The sequence below is a fragment of the Nilaparvata lugens genome, chromosome X (assembly GCF_014356525.2).
Source record: "Nilaparvata lugens isolate BPH chromosome X, ASM1435652v1, whole genome shotgun sequence".
Taxonomy (NCBI): domain Eukaryota; kingdom Metazoa; phylum Arthropoda; class Insecta; order Hemiptera; family Delphacidae; genus Nilaparvata; species Nilaparvata lugens.
In genome coordinates, this window is record NC_052518.1 from 1,603,794 (window position 1) to 1,626,293 (window position 22,500).

At 34.7% G+C, this 22,500-nt stretch overlaps 2 protein-coding genes across 3 annotated transcripts; both read right to left on the reverse strand.

The window, feature by feature from the left end:
• Positions 1-1,125: 1,125 nt before the first annotated feature.
• Positions 1,126-1,644, reverse strand: LOC111045074 (protein BTG2-like). Its single transcript, XM_022330381.2, has one exon. It carries the CDS (start codon positions 1,642-1,644, stop codon positions 1,126-1,128), a length of 519 nt encoding a protein of 172 aa, XP_022186073.2.
• A 779-nt stretch (positions 1,645-2,423) lies between these two features.
• On the reverse strand, positions 2,424-8,883 carry LOC120354744 (protein BTG2-like). Of its 2 annotated transcripts, none has more exons than XM_039442215.1 (2): positions 8,783-8,883; positions 2,424-3,143 (listed from the first exon to the last, which is right to left on the reverse strand). In XM_039442215.1, exons 1-2 carry the CDS (start codon positions 8,843-8,845, stop codon positions 2,625-2,627), a joined length of 582 nt encoding a protein of 193 aa, XP_039298149.1. In that variant the 5' UTR covers positions 8,846-8,883; the 3' UTR covers positions 2,424-2,624. The 2 variants fall into 2 exon arrangements, with proteins under 2 accessions (XP_039298149.1, XP_039298150.1); XM_039442216.1 differs by lacking the exon at positions 8,783-8,883 and adding an exon at positions 7,542-7,678 and having other exon boundaries at positions 2,446-3,143.
• Positions 8,884-22,500: the final 13,617 nt, after the last annotated feature.

The window sequence follows — 22,500 nt, forward strand, 5'->3', positions numbered from 1 at the left end:
ATAATCATAATCACAATAGAATATTTCTGTAAGAGAGAAAAATTGAAATGCAAATCTTCAATGAAAGAGCAGAGATAAAATATTACATTTTAGTAATTCATAAAAGATTTCAGTTTCATATCTAAAATTGTGTATAGAGCCGAGCATGTTGAATGTAGAAATTCGGCATTGAATGGTCCATAATATAGATTATTAGATAATTCAGTAATTACATTTTCCATCATAATAAAATGTACTTGATACTGTACAGAAAATTATTTTTTTAGATTGAATAATTGATAGAATATGACATATTTCACTTGTCTTTGTTTTATTGTTTCGACACTTTTCTGAAGTTTTAAATCACATATTTTCTCTTTTCAACAGTGAACGAACTTCGGTACAAAAATCATAATTCATAAGTAATCTGGACAGATATTCTGTATTAAATGGAGAAAATAATTTATACCAAGTAATAATATTCATCACACAAATAATAGTTTAGTTGGTGATAATAAGTAGTAGAATAAGTTGGTAATAATAAAAAATAAGAATACATGAACCAGCTCAAAATCAAAGTCAAGAATAAAAAGACTGAAATAATTGGAAAACGATAGTAGGCTATTAGAAACAATAATTGTATCTAGCAGAAAACTAAAATGAATCATGAAGTAGTATTATGTATTTCATGACTAAATACCTCAGGGTAGCTGTTGATTACAACGGCTCAAGGGCTAAATTGGCTGATAATGATAATTACAAGCTGGTCAGAGGTATTAAGCCATGAAAAACACTAGTTCAAAAACAAAATTAAGAAAATCTATGTGAATATCTAATTTATTGCTGATAATTTGTCAAAAAACTGAAATAAAAATGAGCTACTTCAAAATTGAAAATGAAAGAAAAGCATGTAAAAATAATGTTTGTTTATATTAGTCAGGAAACTAGAATAAGACATAAATGAAAAGTGAGAATCAAGTAAAGAGCCGATTATCGTTCATGATGGTATTGTCAGAATACTAAAATTAGAACTGAAGAAAAGTAGCTATGAAAACCTCAAAACACAAGACCCGTTAGCAAGGTTGAAGATCACAGTAAAAATACTTAATAAGATCACTTAGGCTTTCATCAGAATAATAATAGAGATCAAAATATGTAGATGATGAATGGGCAACCATAAGGAAGCCAACTTGCCAACTGAGCAGCCAAACTTTGAGCATAGATTAATTTCTGACATCTTTCTAACACGTCCAAGCCTGTTTCCAGTTCAGGGATGGGGTCGGGAATGAAGCTCTGGATATCCTCGATGTCGGGCACGAACACAGCCATTACACTTCCATTCTCGCCGATGCGGTAGCTGACCTCATTCGGGTCCACCCACATGGTGAACTGTAGTGGAAGCCAGCTGCGAATGAGTTTGGCACTGAGTCCGGTGATGTGCGCGACGGCCGTGATCACAGGATCACTGTTCTGCTGGTTGACGCGGATGCAGCGGTAGGCAGAGCCACGGTGCGGCGTCAGTGGGAACCAGTGGTTGTGGTAGCGGGTCACCATTACGGTCACCAGAGCGTCTCGCAGCGAGATTGTCTTTTCCCTGGACAAGCGGTCGCGAGAACGCATCAGCTTCAATAGGAACAAGCTCGCTCTATTGATTTCGTTGAGCATCTGCAACACAACAATTCCTCTAATGTCAGGTATTCACAAAAACAAATTCAATCAAGGAGATGAGAGTGGAAGAACTGCAAATCACAAACGTTATCAACAAGAACAGTAAATGTGAACTTCCTCTAAACTCAAAACTGTTGGAAAATATTAATTATTTTTTATCTTTAAAAATTAATGAGAAATTGACTCATACTTGTACTTGAACAATACAACTATTGGGATATATAAAGTTGTAATAATACAGAGTGGCCCAGAAGTTACGATTACCTTATTAATCATAAAACAAGACTTATGACTCATGTGGGTCGTTTTAGTCAACATACAGAGTGTTTTTGAAATAGAACGAAAAACTTCGTAACTCCCTTGCATCAAAATAATGAAAAAAATTCCAGTAAGAATTGGTCTTAAAATGCTTTGTTACCGAGATAATGATGGCTGAAGATTTTACTAAATTTATAATTTTATCATTTTTTGCTGTCTCCATGAGGGTACTAAAGTGATCAAACTATGTGAAATCAAACCTATTAGTATAAACAAATTATTTATTTGAACAAAAACCAGATTATATTGGTAGGAAATTTTATAACAAGCCACCTCAAATCTTGAAAAGTAATGATGATTTGAAGATTTTCAAAAAACAAAATTAAGAAAATCTATGTGAATATCTAATTTATTGCTGATAATTTGTCAAAAAACTGAAATAAAAATGAGCTACTTCAAAATTGAGAATGAAAGAAAAGCATGTTAAAATAATGTTTGTTTATATTAGTCAGGGAACTAGAATAAGACATAAATGAAAAGTGAGAATCCAAGTAAAGAGCCGATTATCGTTCATAATGGTATTGACAGAATACTAAAATTAGAACTGAAGAAAAGTAGCTATGAAAACCTCAAAACACAAGACCCGTTAGCAAGGTTGAAGATCACAGTAAAAATACTTAATAAGATCACTTAGGCTTTCATCAGAATAATAATAGAGATCAAAATACGTAGATGATGAATGGGCAACCATAAGGAAGCCAACTTGCCAACTGAGCAGCCAAACTTTGAGCATAGATCAATTTCCGACATCTTTCTAACACGTCCAAGCCTGTTTCCAGTTCAGGGATGGGGTCGGGAATGAAGCTCTGGATATCCTCGATGTCGGGCACGAACACAGCCATTACACTTCCATTCTCGCCGATGCGGTAGCTGACCTCATTCGGGTCCACCCACATGGTGAACTGTAGTGGAAGCCAGCTGCGAATGAGTTTGGCACTGAGTCCGGTGATGTGCGCGACGGCCGTGATCACAGGATCACTGTTCTGCTGGTTGACGCGGATGCAGCGGTAGGCAGAGCCACGGTGCGGCGTCAGTGGGAACCAGTGGTTGTGGTAGCGGGTCACCATTACGGTCACCAGAGCGTCTCGCAGCGAGATTGTCTTTTCCCTGGACAAGCGGTCGCGAGAACGCATCAGCTTCAATAGGAACAAGCTCGCTCTATTGATTTCGTTGAGCATCTGCAACACAACAATTCCTCTAATGTCAGGTATTCACAAAAACAAATTCAATCAAGGAGATGAGAGTGGAAGAACTGCAAATCACAAACGTTATCAAGAACAGTAAATGTGAACTTCCTCTAAACTCAAAACTGTTGGAAAATATTAATTATTTTTTATCTTTAAAAATTAATGAGAAATTGACTCATACTTGCATTTGAACAATACAACTATTGGGATATATAAAGTTGTAATAATACAGAGTGGCCCAGAAGTTACGGTTACCTTATTAATCATAAAACAAGACTTATGACTCATGTGGGTCGTTTTAGTCAACATACAGAGTGTTTTTGAAATAGAACGAAAAACTTCGTAACTCCCTTGCATCAAAATAATGAAAAAAATTCCAGTAAGCATTGGTCTTAAAATGCTTTGTTACCGAGATAATGATGGCTGAAGATTTTACTAAATTTATAATTTTATCATTTTTTGCTGTCTCCATGAGGGTACTAAAGTGATCAAACTATGTGAAATCAAACCTATTAGTATAAACTCAAATAGGAGTATGTGACTTCAATGATTGTTGAAAAAATGGGAAACATATTCAAATTCAAATGGAAAACATATGCCAAAAAATGTAATTTTTCAATTTAAAAGGAATATAACAAGGATACTTTTTATTGTTTAACGGTATTTCAAGTCAAAGGAAATTGTAGATAGTTCAGTTCTGGAGAAAAACTTTCACTCACTATGTTGCCCAAATGCACCCAAACCTAATAAATCAGGACTCAGAAGGAGACAGAACAGAAAAATCAGCAATTTTTAAAATCTTTGCTTTGATTAACAAAATAACAGTATTATGAGGTTTGGATGCTTTTTAGAAAACATAGTAGTAGTAGTCCTAAGTAGTAATTGAACATTTTTTCTTCAGAATCAAATCATCTGAATTTCTCTCTGACTTGAATATGGTTTAACAATAGGAATACTAGTTATATCCCTTTTAAATTGAAAATTACTATTTTGACAAATTCCCATTACCTCAACAATCATTTCATATACCTCAGATTTCTCAGCTGATCTCATAGAAGAATCGATTACTCAAATATCCTCATGAGGCCACAAAGTAATAACATGAAAAATTAAAAAAAAAAAATGTACAATCTTACGCCATAATTATTATCTCGGTAATAAAGAATTTTAGGACCCTTGTTTACTGGAACTTTTTGTTAATTTTAATTTAGAGATATACCTGCATTGCGTTTGATGAATCTCATAATCAACATTGTTTAATTTCTTATGAAAATAATACGGTACAAGATGATACAATCATGAGATATAAATATAAGAAATCAAGTGCTAATAAAAACCAATTGGAATTTAGGAATTAATTATTGTAAAAACTGTTAATAATTTAGTATCCATATATTCTATACCCATCAGATAATGAGAAAATGCTCTTATTTCCGATAGCTAGGAGTTATTGACTGGTTCAGAAACCTTCATAGAACTTGGCTCTTCGATTAATTGTTATTTAAGTTAATTGATAATACTTGCAATGCCCCAGTCTTATAAATTTAAATAATGAGCAAAATTTGTTGAAATAATTGTTGATAATAAAGTAGTATTTGTTTTCCATTATCAGAAGATGAAAAGGAAAATCAAGAGAAAGAAGACAAAGACAAATAAGGAAAAGTTGGAGAAAATGAAAAAAATTAAAATCAAACAGAAATTACCGGCTACTATGAGAACACATCAGAATCCGGCCACATCAGAATCATAGAGAATTTCACAATGAGAATGGAAAGTATCACACTAATAATTATTACTAAGAGGTCTAAGAATTACTAATTATTACTAAGAATTGTGATTGCGGTCAAGTTCAAACTCTTCAACATATAACAAATGAGTGCCCAATGTACAGATTTCCAGGGGTTGTGGGCCTCCTCACTCTCACCAGAGAAGCTATAGAGTGGCTGAGTGACCACGAGGTTGACATTTGAAAATATGGAGATTGATTTTCTGTGTAGGGTAGCCTAGCCTACTTGAACCCAATAACTATTTTTTCTATGTTTTACATTTTGACAGATCCATTTGACTGGCAAGCATGACATTCTCATAATATTGTTTCATTTTATTATTATTATGACAGCATATATATACTAAGATGTAAAAAAACGCAAGAGGGTATAGCTTTAAATGAGTATTTCTCAACGGACATTTATTACATTTCAATGATACAATCACCATACGGAAGAAATTATCCTGAAATAATGTTTATAAAGCCTTAACAAATTGGTTCTTCTATCATTCATTGGGTGAATAATTGGAGAAAAATAGCTATTAAAGAGATAAGCTACTATATGAGCAAAATCAATTTGAATAGTTGAAAAAATACTAATAAGCAATAGTCTGAAGCTTTCAATTCAATTGAACCACCACAAAACTGAAATCCGTTAATGTTTTTTTTAAATGCAACTTTCAGCGAATTATTTCAATTCGGTTAATTCACATTCCAACATGTGTGAAGAAAACTTTTCAATTTCAATTTGGAATTCAGTGTTACCGTATGGAAAACAATGTAATTTAAATAAATTAGCTCAACATGGTCGTATCAAGTAACTAGACGAATTAGTAAGGAAAATAACAAGGAAAAGTTAATGTGAAAATGAACAAATATAGAAAGAATATAAATTATATATTATGCCTCCTATAAAGACTGGATATTATAATATTGGTATAGCAGACTCAAATCACAGTTTTCCATATTGTAAGCTTTCAGCTGAACAAGCTTCTAGTAATAGACTCGCGCTTCGCGCTTGGAAGGGGGCTTCGACCCCTGCACCCCCAGTAGGGTGGATTAGCAGCCTCCGCGCTTCGCGCTCCGGCTGGGAGGCGGGCATCGCCCGCCCAATCATCTTTTATGACTGTATAGTGTTGGGTAGCAGCCTCTGCGCTTCGAGCTCCGGCTGGGAGGCGGGCTTCGCCCGCCCAATTGCCTTTTATGACTATATAGGGTTGGATAGCAGCCTCCGCGCTTCACGCTCCGGCTGGGATGCGGGCATCGCCCGCACAATTGTATTTTACGACTGTATAGTGTTAGCTAGCAGCTGGGAGAAGGCGGGCTTCGCCCTGGAATGATGCCAGGAAGAGCGGGACACATTACAATTATCTCACCCAAACACACACACACACACACACACACACACACACACACACACACACACACACACACACACACACACACACACACACACACACACACACACCACACACACACACCACACACACACACACACACACACACACACACACACACACACACACACACACACTCACACACATAGTTTTCGATGGAAAACTCTATTTCCCGGATCGCCATTTGGATTTTTGGCAAAATTTGTAAGGAGGTTTTCCCGTAGCCTCCAGTGTAGTATGCAACAGATTTGGTGTTCAGTTTTCACAGTGAACTCATAGTTTTGGCTGAGAATTTTTGGTATTTGGGAAAACTTCAAATTTTCAATGAAAACTCAATTTTCCGGGTCGCAATTTGAATTTGGTTGTAATTTAGCTATGGATTTACACTTATATTGGCGAGCTGAACAAAAAAGCTTCTTATAAATTTTTTGAGGGAAACAAGTTTAAATGTGTCCCAAATATTTGGGGGAGCACAGGGGTGGCGGGGGGAAAAATTTGGAAGGTCTGGAGGTTTTTCCGTAGCCTCCAGTGTAGTATGCAACAGATTTGGTGTTCAGTTTTCACAGTAAACTCATAGTTTTGGCTGAGAGGTGTTCAGTTTTCACAGTAAACTCATAGTTTTGGCTGAGAATTTTTGGTATTTGGGAAAACTCCAAATTTTCGATGAAAACTCAAATTCCCGGGTCACCATTTGAATTTGATCGAAATAGAACTATGGATATAGGCTTATCTCCGGGAGCTTAACAAAAAAGCTTCTATCGAATTTTCTGTGCGAGGCTTATTTAAATGTGTCGAATAAATTTGGGGGGCTCCAGGGGTGCCAGGGGGGTAAAATTTTCGTGATTTGGAGGTTTTCCCATAGCCTCCAGTGTGTTCTCTAACCGATTTCGAGGTTGGTTCTCCGATACAATCAGCCGTATTGGCTGAGAATTTTTCGTAATTTTTTGTCTTTTGCAGCTTTAATATAATCTAGTAATAGACTTACTACTCTAGTGGACCTAGAGTAGAAGTATAAATAATTGAAAAAAAAATAATTACAAACAAATAAATATTTGACGCTTACTCATTGTCTCAATAAATCTTTTCAATAGAATAAGCTGAGATTGATCAAAATGGTAGTTTCTTTGTTTGGGATCTGGTCTACGTAGTTCTAAGTAGGCAAAAGCCATTGATTTCCTGATTCTAGAACAAAGGGACTATCAGGTTAGTTTTCAAAGTACGTACCTTCAACAAAATTTTCGAGATTTTTACGACAATAATATTATTCACAAACTATCACAATTCTCTCAATTAACTGGCACAAAGAGACTAGTACATCAAACTCAAAGAAACTTTATATCTCTCCTACACCAAGGACCAACCCTCACACACGCAACTGAGAGAATGACTATACGACTAATAAAAGCCAAGAACAACTCACAAGCACAAGTGGAACTATAGTTTCTGCTTTCTGCGCAGTGAGGTAGAGTGGTGAATCAGAGCCAAATACCTTAAAGAGGCTCTTTAAGGTCTTTGATAAGAGCAGCCTATCACATGACAGGATTCTATAGTCACACCATCAGATTCAGGTATGTCAACATTCGGCTTTAAAACAGTAAACACTGCCGTAAAGGGCCACCAGGTTAGGCAAGTTAACAAATTTTCCAGCGCTACTCACGGATCCGTGAAACGATTGTGAAAGGCTTCAAATTCAATAATAATTCTTGACTGTGTACACCCACCAAGGAGTGAAGGAGACAAGCCGATCGGCTAAACTAATTATTTTTTAAGGAAATATAATTTTTGCTTTTAAGCTGAAGATGTTCAACAAATTAATGGTATGTTTCGTAGACGTGAAACCAAAATAAAACCCAAATTAATGACCATCACCTCAACTTCCACAACACAAATTGCCGTAAAAAACATGAAGTGAAGTAAATGATTTGACCAATAACTTATCCTGAAAGTTACAATATTATATCTACAACAGTCCCCAACTTATTGAAGGGTTCCCATACATGACTCACTCTGTATATTGCAAGAATGCATAAATTTCAAACTAAGACTAACCCCACAAGACACGTTGAACATTGAAGCTCAGGTAATATAATTTTCAATAAGATAAGATAGAGGATGAATTGAACAAATACTCAACTAACCTGTTCAAGAATGCTAAAATTTGATAGCAATAACCTAAAACTTGGCTCGCTTTACCGCCAAAACTTTCCAAGTTTTGTAAGAACTAAGAAGTCGTCCGGTATCTTGCAAGATTGAACATGCAAGCAAATTGATTTGAAATACTCCATTTATTAGGAAAATATTAAGGTTCAAATTACGTTTGACAACAATTTAGAATGTACGGTACCGGTACCTACCTATTGTAATTTAGGTTGATTGATAATGACATGACAATGGATGAAGAGTAATTTCGAGTAGGATAAGAACTGGCAAATAATCAATGATAGAGAACTTTCAAGAATATTTACCTGATAATAAGAAATAGTTGAAACATAATGATAATTTTTGGTATCGGGTTTGAAGAAAGGCATCTTATTAACGGGATAAAAACCACTGTAGCTAAAACAGATCAACAGCCATGAAACAACACGATAACTTCAAATCTTCTACAGCTATTTGCTAAAATTGGGCGGTACAAGTTATTCGCTCCGTCATTTGTTCGACTTACAATCTGTTCACTTGACAATCTGTTCGCACTATAGTGAGGTCCACGTTATAATGGCAGGGGATGAAGATAGAAGATTAGCGATATTGATTCTCTACATTGATTAATTATATTTCTATACCGTCAAAAACATAATTGGTATCGTTGTGGACCTAGAAAAGGATAGTACCACCGGCTTTGTCGGAAGATAGACAAGGAAAGCAAAACCAACGTTGATCAAATACTGTCATTATAACATGGACCTCACTATAGTAGACAAAGGTCACGTGATAGCATTTTGTGCGCACGCACAAAGTAGAAGGAATTCTTTCTTCTCTGTGGCGCATGATACTTTGGGTGACGTCATCGACTGTATAGTGAGGTCCACATTATTATGGCAGTGGATAAAGATAGAAAAATAGCGATGCCGATTCTCTGAATTGATTAATTATATTTCTACACTGTCGAAAACATAATTTGCATCGTTTTGGACCTAGAAATTAATAGTACCACCGGCTTTGTCGAATGATAGACAAGGATAGCAAAACCAAAGTTGATCAAATACTGTCATTATAACGTGGACCTCACTAGCGCTACCTACTGCTTTAATATTACTCTTGCTGCTTTAATATTACCCTACTGCTTTAATTTTACTTGCCTCGCCTCTCTAATAATTCATTTACATCTAACCATTATTTATATAGCAAGATGGCGCGAAGTACAAATCACAATGGTGGTTATTTGAAAATCAAATTAATTATGAATTAATTTGTTTATGACAAAAACTTTGTAAGATACCTTCCTCCAAAGGGGGTCCGGGAAGCTTTCCTCAAAAAATTACGTATTTAACATGACAAGAAATACCGGTAGTACTCCAAATATAGTTTTTTTTGTGTCTAGTAGGCTACTTGTTCAAATTTGCCCTTGAAAAAGCTCATATCACTTTAATAGTATAATTTTGATAATTATTAAAGTTTTTTAAAAAAATACAGTAGGCTACTTGTTCTATTGTTCAAATTTGCCCTTGAAATAACTCATGTCATTCTAGTAGTATAATTTCCATGTTTATTTGAGTTTTTAAAAAATACACAGACTTGAACCATTCAAAACCTGCATCACAACTTAAAACTCGCGTAGGCCTATATACTGTGTATGGTTTCAAAAGGAAGAAGGGGCAGTGCAAAAATTCTGCAACTTTTTTCTTTGTAAATTAAACAAATTTCCAAATTTTCAAATCAGTATATTTTTGAAACGCATACCGTGTATCCCATGATTTAACATACACAGTCATTCTTGTTATTTTCGATATTGTAGCCTAAATAATACATTCATTAATATTCAAGGTTTCCTCTAAAACGTTTGTATAATTTATTAGTTACAATAACCTTCCAAAACTCTAAACATACATTTAATCAAATTTCTACTAATTATAACTTTTTTTGTGCGAGCTACAGAGAATCTATTAAATTTATATCGTTTTCTTAGCTTCATAATGATATGTATCCACGCGCTGTGATGTCAGGTATCAAAAACAGTACATTTCTCTCTTTTTCTATAATGATCGTTCCAGGCGTGGAAAATGGATTTAGCCCACAGCCCTAGACTAGATGTCATTTCTGAAGCTTTACGGAAATATTCTATACGTTTCAACGTAGTTAATGTCCACTGCAGATGCATTATTTTTACAAATTAGAGGGTGAAATTTTGTCTCCAAAAGATGTATACGGTATTTCAAGTTTTTGCGTTATTTTTAAGCCATTTTCAATACAACATTTTTTAACATCTTAGATGAACCTGTTCACCAAGTTTGAAAATTTCTTGTGAATTAGTTTTTGAAAGAGATGAGAAAGGTCATTAGCATACAAAGTGAATAGGAGAGGGCCTAAAATTGAACCTTGTGGTACTCCATGCATAACATTTTTCCAATTTGACTTGTTGTCACCAACAGAAACACATTGTTTCCTACCTAAGAGATAGGATTTGAACCAAACTAGGGAGTTGTGACTAAAACCAAGAATAGCTAACTTATTTAAAAGAACTTTATGATCAACAGTATCAAAAAAATTTAGAAAAATCAAAAAGGGTGAGGATGGTGCATTTTCTTTGGTCCATAGCTGACCTTATATCATCAGTGACATGAAGCAGAGCTGTCTCACTTGAATGGAATTTCCTAAAGCCTGATTGAAAGTTATGAAGCTTTCTATTGCTGTCTAGAAATCTTACAACTTGAGCATGAATAAGTCTTTCTAGCACTTTGGACAATGCAGGTAAAATACTGATTGGTCTGAAATCCTCTACATTATTGGGTGATGCAAATTTATCTAGAGGGCGAACCAGAGCAACCTTCCAGTTCTCAGGGAAATTGCCTTCTCCAAGGCAATGTCCTTATATATGGTAATAGTTGAGCCTATATTAAAATAGAAACGGAAATAATAGACTATGCCTAACATAACCTGTAAAATCAACTAAGTTCTTATAGGTCCAGCTTCTGAAGATTGCAATGAGGTGGACTTACTAATCGAAAATGCAAGAAAGAATGTGATTCATGCAGAAAGTGATAGTATATCAACAAAGTGTCAGTTGAATGGTGAAGAGTTCAGCAGCACAAGAGAAATAAATCTTCATTAAAGAAAACACATAGGTGGAAAACATGCTTGCAAATTCTGTGATTACAAAACAACAAAGAAATCAAATCTTGTCACTCATCTAAGAACACACACAGGAGAAAGACCTTTCAGCTGTGATTTATGTGATTACAAAGAAACACTGAAATCATATCTCATCATTCATCTGAGGAAACACAAAGGAGAAAGATCCTTCAGCTGTGATTATTGTGATTATAAAGCAACACAGAAATCATATCACATCATTCATCTACGGACACATGCAAGAGAAAGACCTTTCAGCTGTGTTTATGTGATAACAAAGCAACACAGAAAACATATCTCATCATTTATTCATGGACACACACAGGAGAAAGACCTTTCAGCTGTGATTTATGTGATTACAAAGCACCACAGAAATCAAGTCTCATCACTCATATGAGGAAACACGAAGGAGAAAGACCCTTCAGCTGTGATTTATGTGATTACAAAGCAACACAGAAATCATATCTCATCTTTCATCTGAGGAAAACAAAGGAGAAAGATCCTTCAACTGTGACTATTGTGATTACAAGGCAACACAGAAATCATATCACATCATTCATCCACAAACACATGCAAGAGGAAGACCTTTCAGCTGTGATTCATGTTATTACGAAGCAACACAGGAATCATATCTCATCATTCATCTAGGGACACACACAGGAGAAAGACCCTTCAGCTGTGATTTATGTGATTACAAAGCAACACAGAAGTCAAGTCTCATCACTCATATGAGGAAACACACAGGAGAAATACCTTTCAGCTGTGATAACAGAGCAACACAGAAATCATATCTCATCATTCATCTGAGGAACACAAGGGAGGAAGACCTTTCAGCTGTGATTATTGTGATTACAAAGCAGCACAGAAATCATATCTCATCATTGATCTATGGACAGACGCAAGAGAAAGACCTTTCAGCTGTGACTCATGTGATTACAAAGCAACACAGGAATCATATCTCATCATTCATCTAGGGACACACACAGGAGAAAGACCCTTCAGCTGTGATTTATGTGATTACAAGGCAACACAGAAGTCAAGTCTCATCACTCATATGAGGAAACACACAGGAGAAATACCTTTCAGCTGTGATTTATGTGATAACAGAGCAACACAGAATTCATATCTCATCATTCATCTGAGGAACACAATGGAGAAAGACCTTTCAGCTGTGATTATTGTGATTACAAAGCAGCACAGAAATCATATCTCATCATTGATCTATGGACACACGCAAGAGAAAGACCTTTCAGCTGTGATTCATGTGATTACAAAGCAACACAGAAATCATATCTCATCATTGATCTAGGGACACACACAGGAGAAAAACCCTTCAGCTGGGATCCATGTGATTACAAAGCAACACAGAAGTCAAGTCTCATCACTCATATGAGGAAACCCACAGGAGAAAAACCTTTCAGCTGTGATTTGTGTGATAACAGAGCAACACAGGAATCAGATCTCATCATCCATCTAAGGACACACACAGGAGAAAGACCCTTCAGCTGTTATTTATGTGATTACGAAGGAACACAGAAATCAGAATTCATCATTCATCGAGGTTCACACACAGGAGAAAGACCCTTCAGCTGTGATTTATGTGATTACAAAGAAACACAGAGATCAGATCTCATTATTCATCGAAGTTCACACACAGGAGAAAGACCCTACAGCTGTGATTTATGTGATTACAAAAAATACAGAAATCAGATCTCATCATTCATCTAAAGACACACACAGCAGAAAGACCCTTCAGCTGTGATTATTGTGATGACAAAGCAATACAGAAATCATATCTCATCATTCATCTAAGGACACACACAGGAGAAAGACCTTTCAGCTGTGATTTATGTGATAACGAAGCAACACAGAAATCATATTTCATATCTGTATTGCTTTGTAATCACAAACATCACAGCTGAAGGGTCTTTCTGCTGTGTGTGTCCCTAGATGAATGATGAGATCTGATTTCTGTGTTTCATTGTAATCACATAAATCACAGCTGAAGGGTCTTTCTCCTGTGTGTGTCCTCTGATGAATGATGAGATCTGATTTCTATGTTGCTTTGCTTTCACATAAATCACAGCTCAAGGGTCTTTCTCCTTTGTGTTATCCCATATGATTGATAAGACTTGACTTCTGTATTGCTTTGTGATCACATGAATCACAGCTGAAAGGTCTTTCTCTTGCATGTGTCCATAGATGAATGATGATATATTATTTCTGTGTTGCTTCGTTATCACAGCTGAAAGGTCTTTCTCTTGCGTGTGTCCTTAGATAAATGATGTGATATGATTCTGTGTTGCTTTGTAATCACAATAATCACAGCTGAAGGATATTTCTCCTTTGTGTGTCCTTCGATGAATGATGAGATCTGATTTCTGTGTTGCTTTGTTATCACAATAATCACAGCTGTAGGGTCTTTCTCCCTTGTGTTTCCTCAGATGAGTGATGATTCTTGACTTCTGTGTTGCTTCGTAATCACATAAATCACAGCTGAAGGGTCTTTCTCCTGTGTGTGTCCTTCAATGAATGATGAGATCTGATTTCTGTGTTGCTTTGTTATCACAATAATCACAGCTGAAGGGTCTTTTTCCCTTGTGTTTCCTTAGATGAATGTTGATTCTTGACTTCTTTGTTGCTTTGTAATCACAATAATCACAGCTGAAGGGTCTTTCTCCTATGTGTGTCCTTCAATGAATGATGAGATCTGATTTCTGTGTTGTTTTGTTATAACAATAATCAAAGCTGAAGGGTCTTTCTCCCTTGTGTTTCCTCAGATGAATGATGATTCTTGACTTCTTTGTTGCTTTGTAATCACAATAATCACTGCTGAAGGGTCTTTCTCCTGTGTGTGACTGTAGATGAATGATGAGATATGATTCCTGTGTTGCTTTGTAATCACATAAATCACAGCTGAAAGGACTTTTTCCTTCGTGTTTCCTCAGATGAGTGATGATTCTTGACTTGTGTGTTGCTTCGTAATCACATAAATCACAGCTGAAGGGTCTTTCTCCTGTGTGTGTCCTTCAATGAATGATGAGATCTGATTTCAGTATTGCTTTGTTATCACAATAATCACAGCTGTAGGGTCTTTCTCCCTTGTGTTTCCTCAGATGAGTGATGATTCTTGACTTCTGTGTTGCTTCGTAATCACATAAATCACAGCTGAAGGGTCTTTCTCCTGTGTGTGTCCTTCAATGAATGATGAGATCTGATTTCTGTGTTGCTTTGTTATCACAATAATCACAGCTGAAGGGTCTTTTTCCCTTGTGTTTCCTTAGATGAATGATGATTCTTGACTTCTTTGTTGCTTTGTAATCACAATAATCACAGCTGAAGGGTCTTTCTCCTGTGTGTGTCCTTCAAAGAATGATGAGATCTGATTTCTGTGTTGCTTTGTTATAACAATAATCACAGCTGAAGGGTCTTTCTCCCTTGTGTTTCCTCAGATGAATGATGATTCTTGACTTCTTTGTTGCTTTGTAATCACAATGATCACAGCTGAAGGGTCTTCCTCCTTAGTGTTTCCTTGGATGAATGATGAGGTCTGATTTCTGTATTGCTTTCTTATCACATAAATCACAACTGAAGGGTCTTCCTCATGTGTGTGTCCTTAGATGAATTATGAGATCTGTGTTTTTTATGAATTATGAGATTTTATGAATTATGAATTTTATGAGATTTTTTTATAATGAGATTTTTTATGAATTATGAGATTCCTGTGTTGCTTTGTAATCACATAAATCACAGCTGAAGGGTCTTTCACAAACGATTTTCTCCTCCCATTCTGACTGGAAATTGACCATCTCTCCCAATGGAAGTAAAGATTATCTGATGATATTCCCTCATCTATGTAAGTTCTTGTTATTTAACTGCTGTTTGGTCTCGCTTCTTTGCTGTAATAGAAACAATAACTGAAATTAGGTCATGATTTTTCCAATTAAAGATAGCAATTAAATTGGAAAATTTCTCGTAACTTTGGTATGACTATTAAAAAAATGAGTTGATTGAAATTAGGGATTCTATATTAAAAGGGAAAAGAAAATATCAAAAATTTCCTGATAACATAAAATGAAGCTTGATTGATTGATTGATTGATTACTTTATTTATGTAGATTACAATATATACTGGCTTATACACTAAACAATAGCTTACAATACAGCAAAGTTTTAGATGAATTTACATAACATAAACAAAGAAAATAATTATTGAACTGTACAATGGTATGAAAAAAAATCAATTTGGAATAACTATACAAGATAATATTGTAATGCATCTACATAAATTGGCGGAGCTTTGGACATATCAATGTCCATTCTTTGGAAAGAATATTAAAAATATCCTTCCAGTAACTCTCTACCAAGTGATCAAAGATTATAAAAAAAGGTGTGTCCTATTCAGGAATATTGTACCCCAAATTCAAATCCCAAAAGCAGTTAACAACTAGTGTTCAAAATTTTAATATTTTTCATAAAATAGGATAAACATAGAACATTTTTGAAGAGAAAATAACTTTGGATTCATTCATCTATAGGTATTGTCTTAATAAGCTATCAGACTGAGTAAAAGATCAAAAGCGATTGCATGAAATTTTGATTCATTCTAACTCAACATTAAAAATAGAGTTGATACTATTTCAAATAATTTGTAGATAAATAAGAAGTGGGCAATATTTGTAAATTATTTAAAAATTGAGAAAATTATAAAGAAAGACGAATTCATTTCCAAATCTATTTGAAACTTCTGACAAAACTGGATCTGACGACATCAAATAAGAATTTCCAAAACAATTTTGTTTCCAATACAATAAATCAAGTTGGTAATAAAAAAATATGGTTGTAGTTTTCATTTAGCTGCACTGACACTGTAGACTCAGGAGCAGACACAGTAACAAAGAGGAACGAAGACAAAAATGAAGAACACAGGAAACAGGAAAAACAACAGATAGAAACTCAATAATTAAAACAAACCTATACACTACAACTAACTATCTCACTGGATTACTGGAGCGCACTGTGCGATATGTCATCCACTTTAAAGCTTTAAAGTTTAAACCGTAGTGAAAAGTGAACTAACAAACAGAAATTCTCGAATGGAAGAACTCTTGTCTTGTCTCAGAAATTCAAAACCAAACCATCATCCCCTCTCCACTTTGTACCTTAGAGTTGGCCATTGGACACATTAGCACATAGTGGAGAAATATAGTGGTGACTGGAGAATAGAAAGTAGAAAGTAGGTGCATGTGCATTTGTGTATGTGTGGGACTGTATGTGTGTGTGTGAGAGAGAGAGAGAGAGAGTGTGTGTGAGTGAGTGAGAGAGTGTGTGTGAGAAAGTGTGTGTGAGAGAGAGAGAGTGTGAGTGAGTGAAGGAGAGTGCTAGAGGGCGAGTGTTGGATTCCTGGTTTCAGCCCAAAATGTCACTGACAAAAAGCTGACTTCCCTTTTGTTTGAAAATGAATAGGGTAGTGCAAATTCCTGACTATGAAACAAAACATTTTTTGTTGCATGTTCTATCTTTCAGCAGAAAACTGGAAACATGCTCCATGGACTGCTATATAGATCGCTGATTGAGAAGCTCTATCAAATATAAGAAGCAGTTGATATTTTAATTGAATTGAAGTTACGTTAATTTCTAGCATAATTTTGGGAGAATTTGAAAACATTTTTACCAAAATATCCTAGACCTTAGTAGAGTGTATGTCAAATTGTAACATTTTATTAAAAAGTTCTCAAGAAGCTTATGTATTTAACATTTATCACAACCACCAAGCAGCAATTAGATTTTTCTTAAATGAAGGGTTCGCCCTTCATTTAAGAAAAATCTAATTGCTGCTTGGGGCTTGTGAGAGGGATTCTCACAAATGGTTGACTTTTTGTGTAATTTGAAACAGATAAGGTTTGCTACCCAGACAGAAAATCTATTTCCAATTTTTTAATTTAATCTTGTTGAAAAATAGTGATCATTAACATGCTTGCATTTCTCAGTTTAGAATCAGATTTCTGACGAATTTCTCTATACCCATAATATACATTCCATATTATGCAATTCACAATTATATTGCATATATATATAATGCATGATTTGAGTTTCATTCTCTAATGTGTATAATTTTTCATCGAATATGCACTTTATTGTATAAATACCTTTTAAGGAATTCATCTGTAGTTCAGTATACTCTTGTACTGAACTATTACAACTGTTGTAACTATTACAACAGTTTTCAATTGAATTTTGTATTTCGTGAAGTGGGGGAATATCAATGCCACAAATCAGGTAATTATTTATTGGCGGATTTTCATTTCTAATTAGCTAGTCTACGGTGTAGAATCTTAATTCAGATAGCAACTAGGTCTATTGCTTGGTAGGATTGAATGGAATTATTAATCATTAATTGAAAAGAGTTCAGCAAGTGATTTCTTCATTTCTTTGTCATATTCTCTGATGTGGTGCGATCTTTTCAATTTTTGAGGGACAAGACGTGCCCCTCAAAAAGGTGGAATGAACATAAAAAATGAAAGGAGAGTTGAACAAAAACATATTTCATATGGACTGAATGGAGGTTTCTTTGGAATCTAGTAACATAGCATGAAGTATCATAGTATATAATCTGAAACATAATATAGTGGAAATTTATCAAAATGGTAAATGAGATAAGCCTACTATTAATATTGATAGCCTTATGTTGTGATTTAGGCCCAATCACAATGTTGTGATTAAATAATATTATCATTAATTTACTAGGTATCATGGGGACAGGATCCCCAATGAAACCTACTGTCAAATGATTCTTGTAAGAGAAAATATTTTGCTGTTTTCATAATTTTCATCAACTCTGTATAATTAAAAGTTGCAGGTTTCAAAGATTACAATACAACAGTTCTTGAGCGAGTTCTCCAACCCAAGGGGTCACTAGTTTTAATAGGTACGTGAATGTTTGTTACAGGTGCGTTATGATGACGAACGTAAGCGTGTAGTGGCCGAACCAGTGGAGTTGTCCCAGGAGTTCCGCAAGTTTGACCTCTCGAATCCGTGGGAACAGTTCCCCAACTACCGAGATGCTCCCCCGGCAGCCGAAGAAATTCCCATCGATACTGAGCCTAAGAAGTAGACGTTCCCGACCCCGTCAAATGTTTCAGTAAGTATAAATACTATGTAACTACAAAAATGCAATTTGAAAATCTTGTTCAAATTTATAAATGTTATGTTATGTAACTAAAAAAAATGATAATATTTTAGAAAATAATTGTTGTTTGTGTTTATCATTTCTTATCAGCATATTGATTTGAATTTCTGAAGAAAAGGGGTTTCTTCAACGCCATCTATCCAGTTAACTGGTCATGGATGTATTGAGAGGTCCACGTTATAATGGCAGTGAAGAAAGATAGCAGATCAACGTTGCCGATCCTCTGTCTTGTCAATGACTTCTATGGACAGTAGCTGATACAGGTTTATTGATGTACTATTAACGGTTCATTCTCGTTTAAATAATCAGTTATATTCTATTAAGCACGAAATTATATTTTTCAATAATTTAATAATGAATTTTAATGATCAAGATGAACTATATTGTTAATTAATTATTAATTCTACATTGTTAAAAGACGATCTGGCAACAGAACAAAGCGAGAAAGAGATAGCGCTATCTGCTTTGTTGAATGATAGGCAAGGATAGGAATATCATTGCTAATCAAACACTGCCATTATAACGTGGACCTCACTATAGAAGGAGGAATTAAGAAATTCGTCAGAAAATATTTTCTGTATAGTGGGGTCCACGTTATAATGGCGGTGGAGGAAAATATGAGAACAACCTTCCGATTCTCTGTCTTGACACTGCCTGCTTCTATAGAGAATAGCTGTTACCTGTGTATCTGATGTAATACCAACTGTTCATTCTTGTTAAAAATAATCAATTATATTCTATTCAAGAAAAAATATTTTTTCTCACTATAGATAATAAACTATTATAATCTAACTTATACCATGATGAAAGAAGATGGAAGGTACAGTAGATAAGGGACCATATGAATAAAGTTGAGCATTTGTTAATACTTCTAAAATATTGAGCATAATATGCTTCATTTTCTATGAATAAGCAAAACCTTTTGCTTATGCTCATAAAAAAAATAGTTTGAGCATTTGCTCAAAAGTGAAGCGTATGCTTAAAATTGTATGAATAAACTAGAGCATTTGATCAACTGTTGAAGCAAATGCTTCAAAAAAGGTGAGTCTAGTCTAGAGCAGCTTTTCACCTTTTGCTCATAGTAAAATGGCTCAACTTATTCGTGTGAGGAAGAGGAATCTATACCAGATACGATCACAACCAATAGTTGGGAACTATAAAACTATTTTTAGATTCAACCATGATAAATATCACCATTATTCCTACAAAAGAATAAATACAAAAGATACCTATCGGATGGAGTTCCAATGGGGCAGAGCCCTAAAATAGTTGTCATGTTACTTCTATTTTTCCTGCCATCACAGAATAGGGAATAGGCATTTAAAAATATGAGAGTGTAGACAATTATAAAAAGGCTATTAAGATTATAAGATTATGCTTAAGATTATTATAGAGATGACATTTTTTACGCTATTATTTCAAAATTCAGAACTCAATTAATAACCTAAAACTCAATTCATAGATAGAGAACAGAGCAGACGACCAAACACAAGCGGTGTCTATACTTGCATATTTAGCGTTTACGTGTGTAACACATTCTAACCTTTCACTATAAAAACAAAGTAAGGCGAATCAGCTGATGAAAAATCTATAAAATACGTGAGCATTTCCTCAAGAGTTCAGGAGGATAAGGTAAAGCTTAATATGAATAAGCTTTACTTTATACTTAAAATGAGCAAATGCATATGCTTCTACCTAATGCTCATGAGCAAAACCTTATGCTCCATGCTCATGAGCATATCATCCGTTTTTATTCATATGGCTCATAGTGTCCGAAATATGTCTGGATAATGAAATAATCCCGAAAATGTTTGGAAGAGGACTACTATAACCCTACTGTGAATAAAAAAAGTTGAGACTTGGAGAAAATATCCGTCTTGACAAATTATGTGAAATTTCAATATTTTCTTGCTATAACCCATATGACTGGATTGACTACTCTGTATTTAATGACTATTATGCTAGAGCTGTGTTGTCAAATTGAATACATTCTGTCATAGGGGCTTGCATGGAAAGTTTGGAATTTTGCACAATTTGGCAACAGGAATATTTTTTCCTACAGTTACCTTGAAAAGTGGCCATTCCTGCACTGATTACAGAACGCAAAGAATCACTTTTCCGCTCTAGTGCGGGAAAATTTTTTTCTGCACTCCAGATTTGCAACATGGCAACACAAAATAGTTGGTGGGTTATATGGAGGATTAGTGCACGAAAACAAAAATTAAGTTGGTAACAATGACTGTGGTTAGATTTAGATAAGAATCATTTCAATGGCTACCCTACATTTATGATAAAATCCCAATCTAGAAATCCAAAACAAGAATAATGTTTATCTAAATCATAATTAAATAATAACTTCTCAGCATTTAATAATAAATAATGTTTATTTTCTATTGACAGTAATAATTATTTCAACTCCAAGCAATGAGAAATGTAGCAAACACACATTTTGAAATTCGAATTTTCAGGTTAAATAATTACCGTTCGAAATCCATGTCAATAAAATTAATAAAATAACATTAGAATATACTACAATAAAATATTTTCTGTTGTCTATGTTATTTTATAAATATTTTTTAGTTTACTTATAGTATTTTTCGGTAATTCTAGTTAATTATAATTCTAAATATCTGAATACTGTTTTTAGCTGGATGAAACGAAGTTAGGTACGATTCTTCCCGCTAGGTCGCGCGCTTGTCGGTTCAGCCATTTTGCAGTCATCCCAACCAGCTGTTGGCATGTATTTTGAATGCAAATTTTTTGTTTTATCTGTATTTTTCTGATTCTTGAATGAATAAAAATGAGAACTTTGGCTGAGAATTTTCAACTTCATTTGGATTATTAATTTTTAAATGAATTAAGGTTGTTATTAATAACAGCATCACACACACAAACATTTGATGGATTTCAGCCATCATTTCATCCATAATTACCCACTTTTCATATTCAATGGTAACTGTAGGAAAAATTTAATGTGAAATATGTGCGCAAAGTTCCTCTGCTGCACTCAAGAAGCCATTCCGCCCTCACCTTCATTCGGTGCAGCAAACTGTCACTTTGTGCACTAGTTGCACAAATAACTATTCCTAGTCTCAAGTTAGGTTTGTACGGCAGAGTGGACCATAGTCCTAGCTCCGCCCCAATAAAGGCATATAATCATTCAATCTCGACCTATTTCATACAGACTTTATTTGTAAAACAAGCTCTCAAGTCGTCTAATCGTAATGGAGCGCTATGATTGGCCGAATAAGCTCCTCCTACTTGTTGTCTCAAATTGCTGTTAGCCAATCATACCTCTCGGATGTTCGTTCAGCTTTCGTGAATGGAACGCAAAACGGAGGATTCCCTTGTTTACAATATTACTCATAGAAATGAAAAAAAATGGACATGAAAAAAAAATATACTGCAGCTTTGGGATCATTTTATATATTTAATAGTATTTTTCTTGTATTATTTTTAGATGTTATAATATTAGATTATTATAATTGTGTATGTTTTTTGAGAAATAAATTTGAATTTGAATTTGACTCATCATTTGGTTAGTCAATTGGTAAGATTCACTTTTAAATGTCTAAGGCCCGGTTGCAAAAAAAGCCGGTTAAATTTTAACCGTGATTAATTTCATGAGAACCAATTAAAGAAGGCCTTTTTGATAAGACGGCTTCTGATTAGCTCTCGTGGAATTAATCACGATTAAAATTTTAC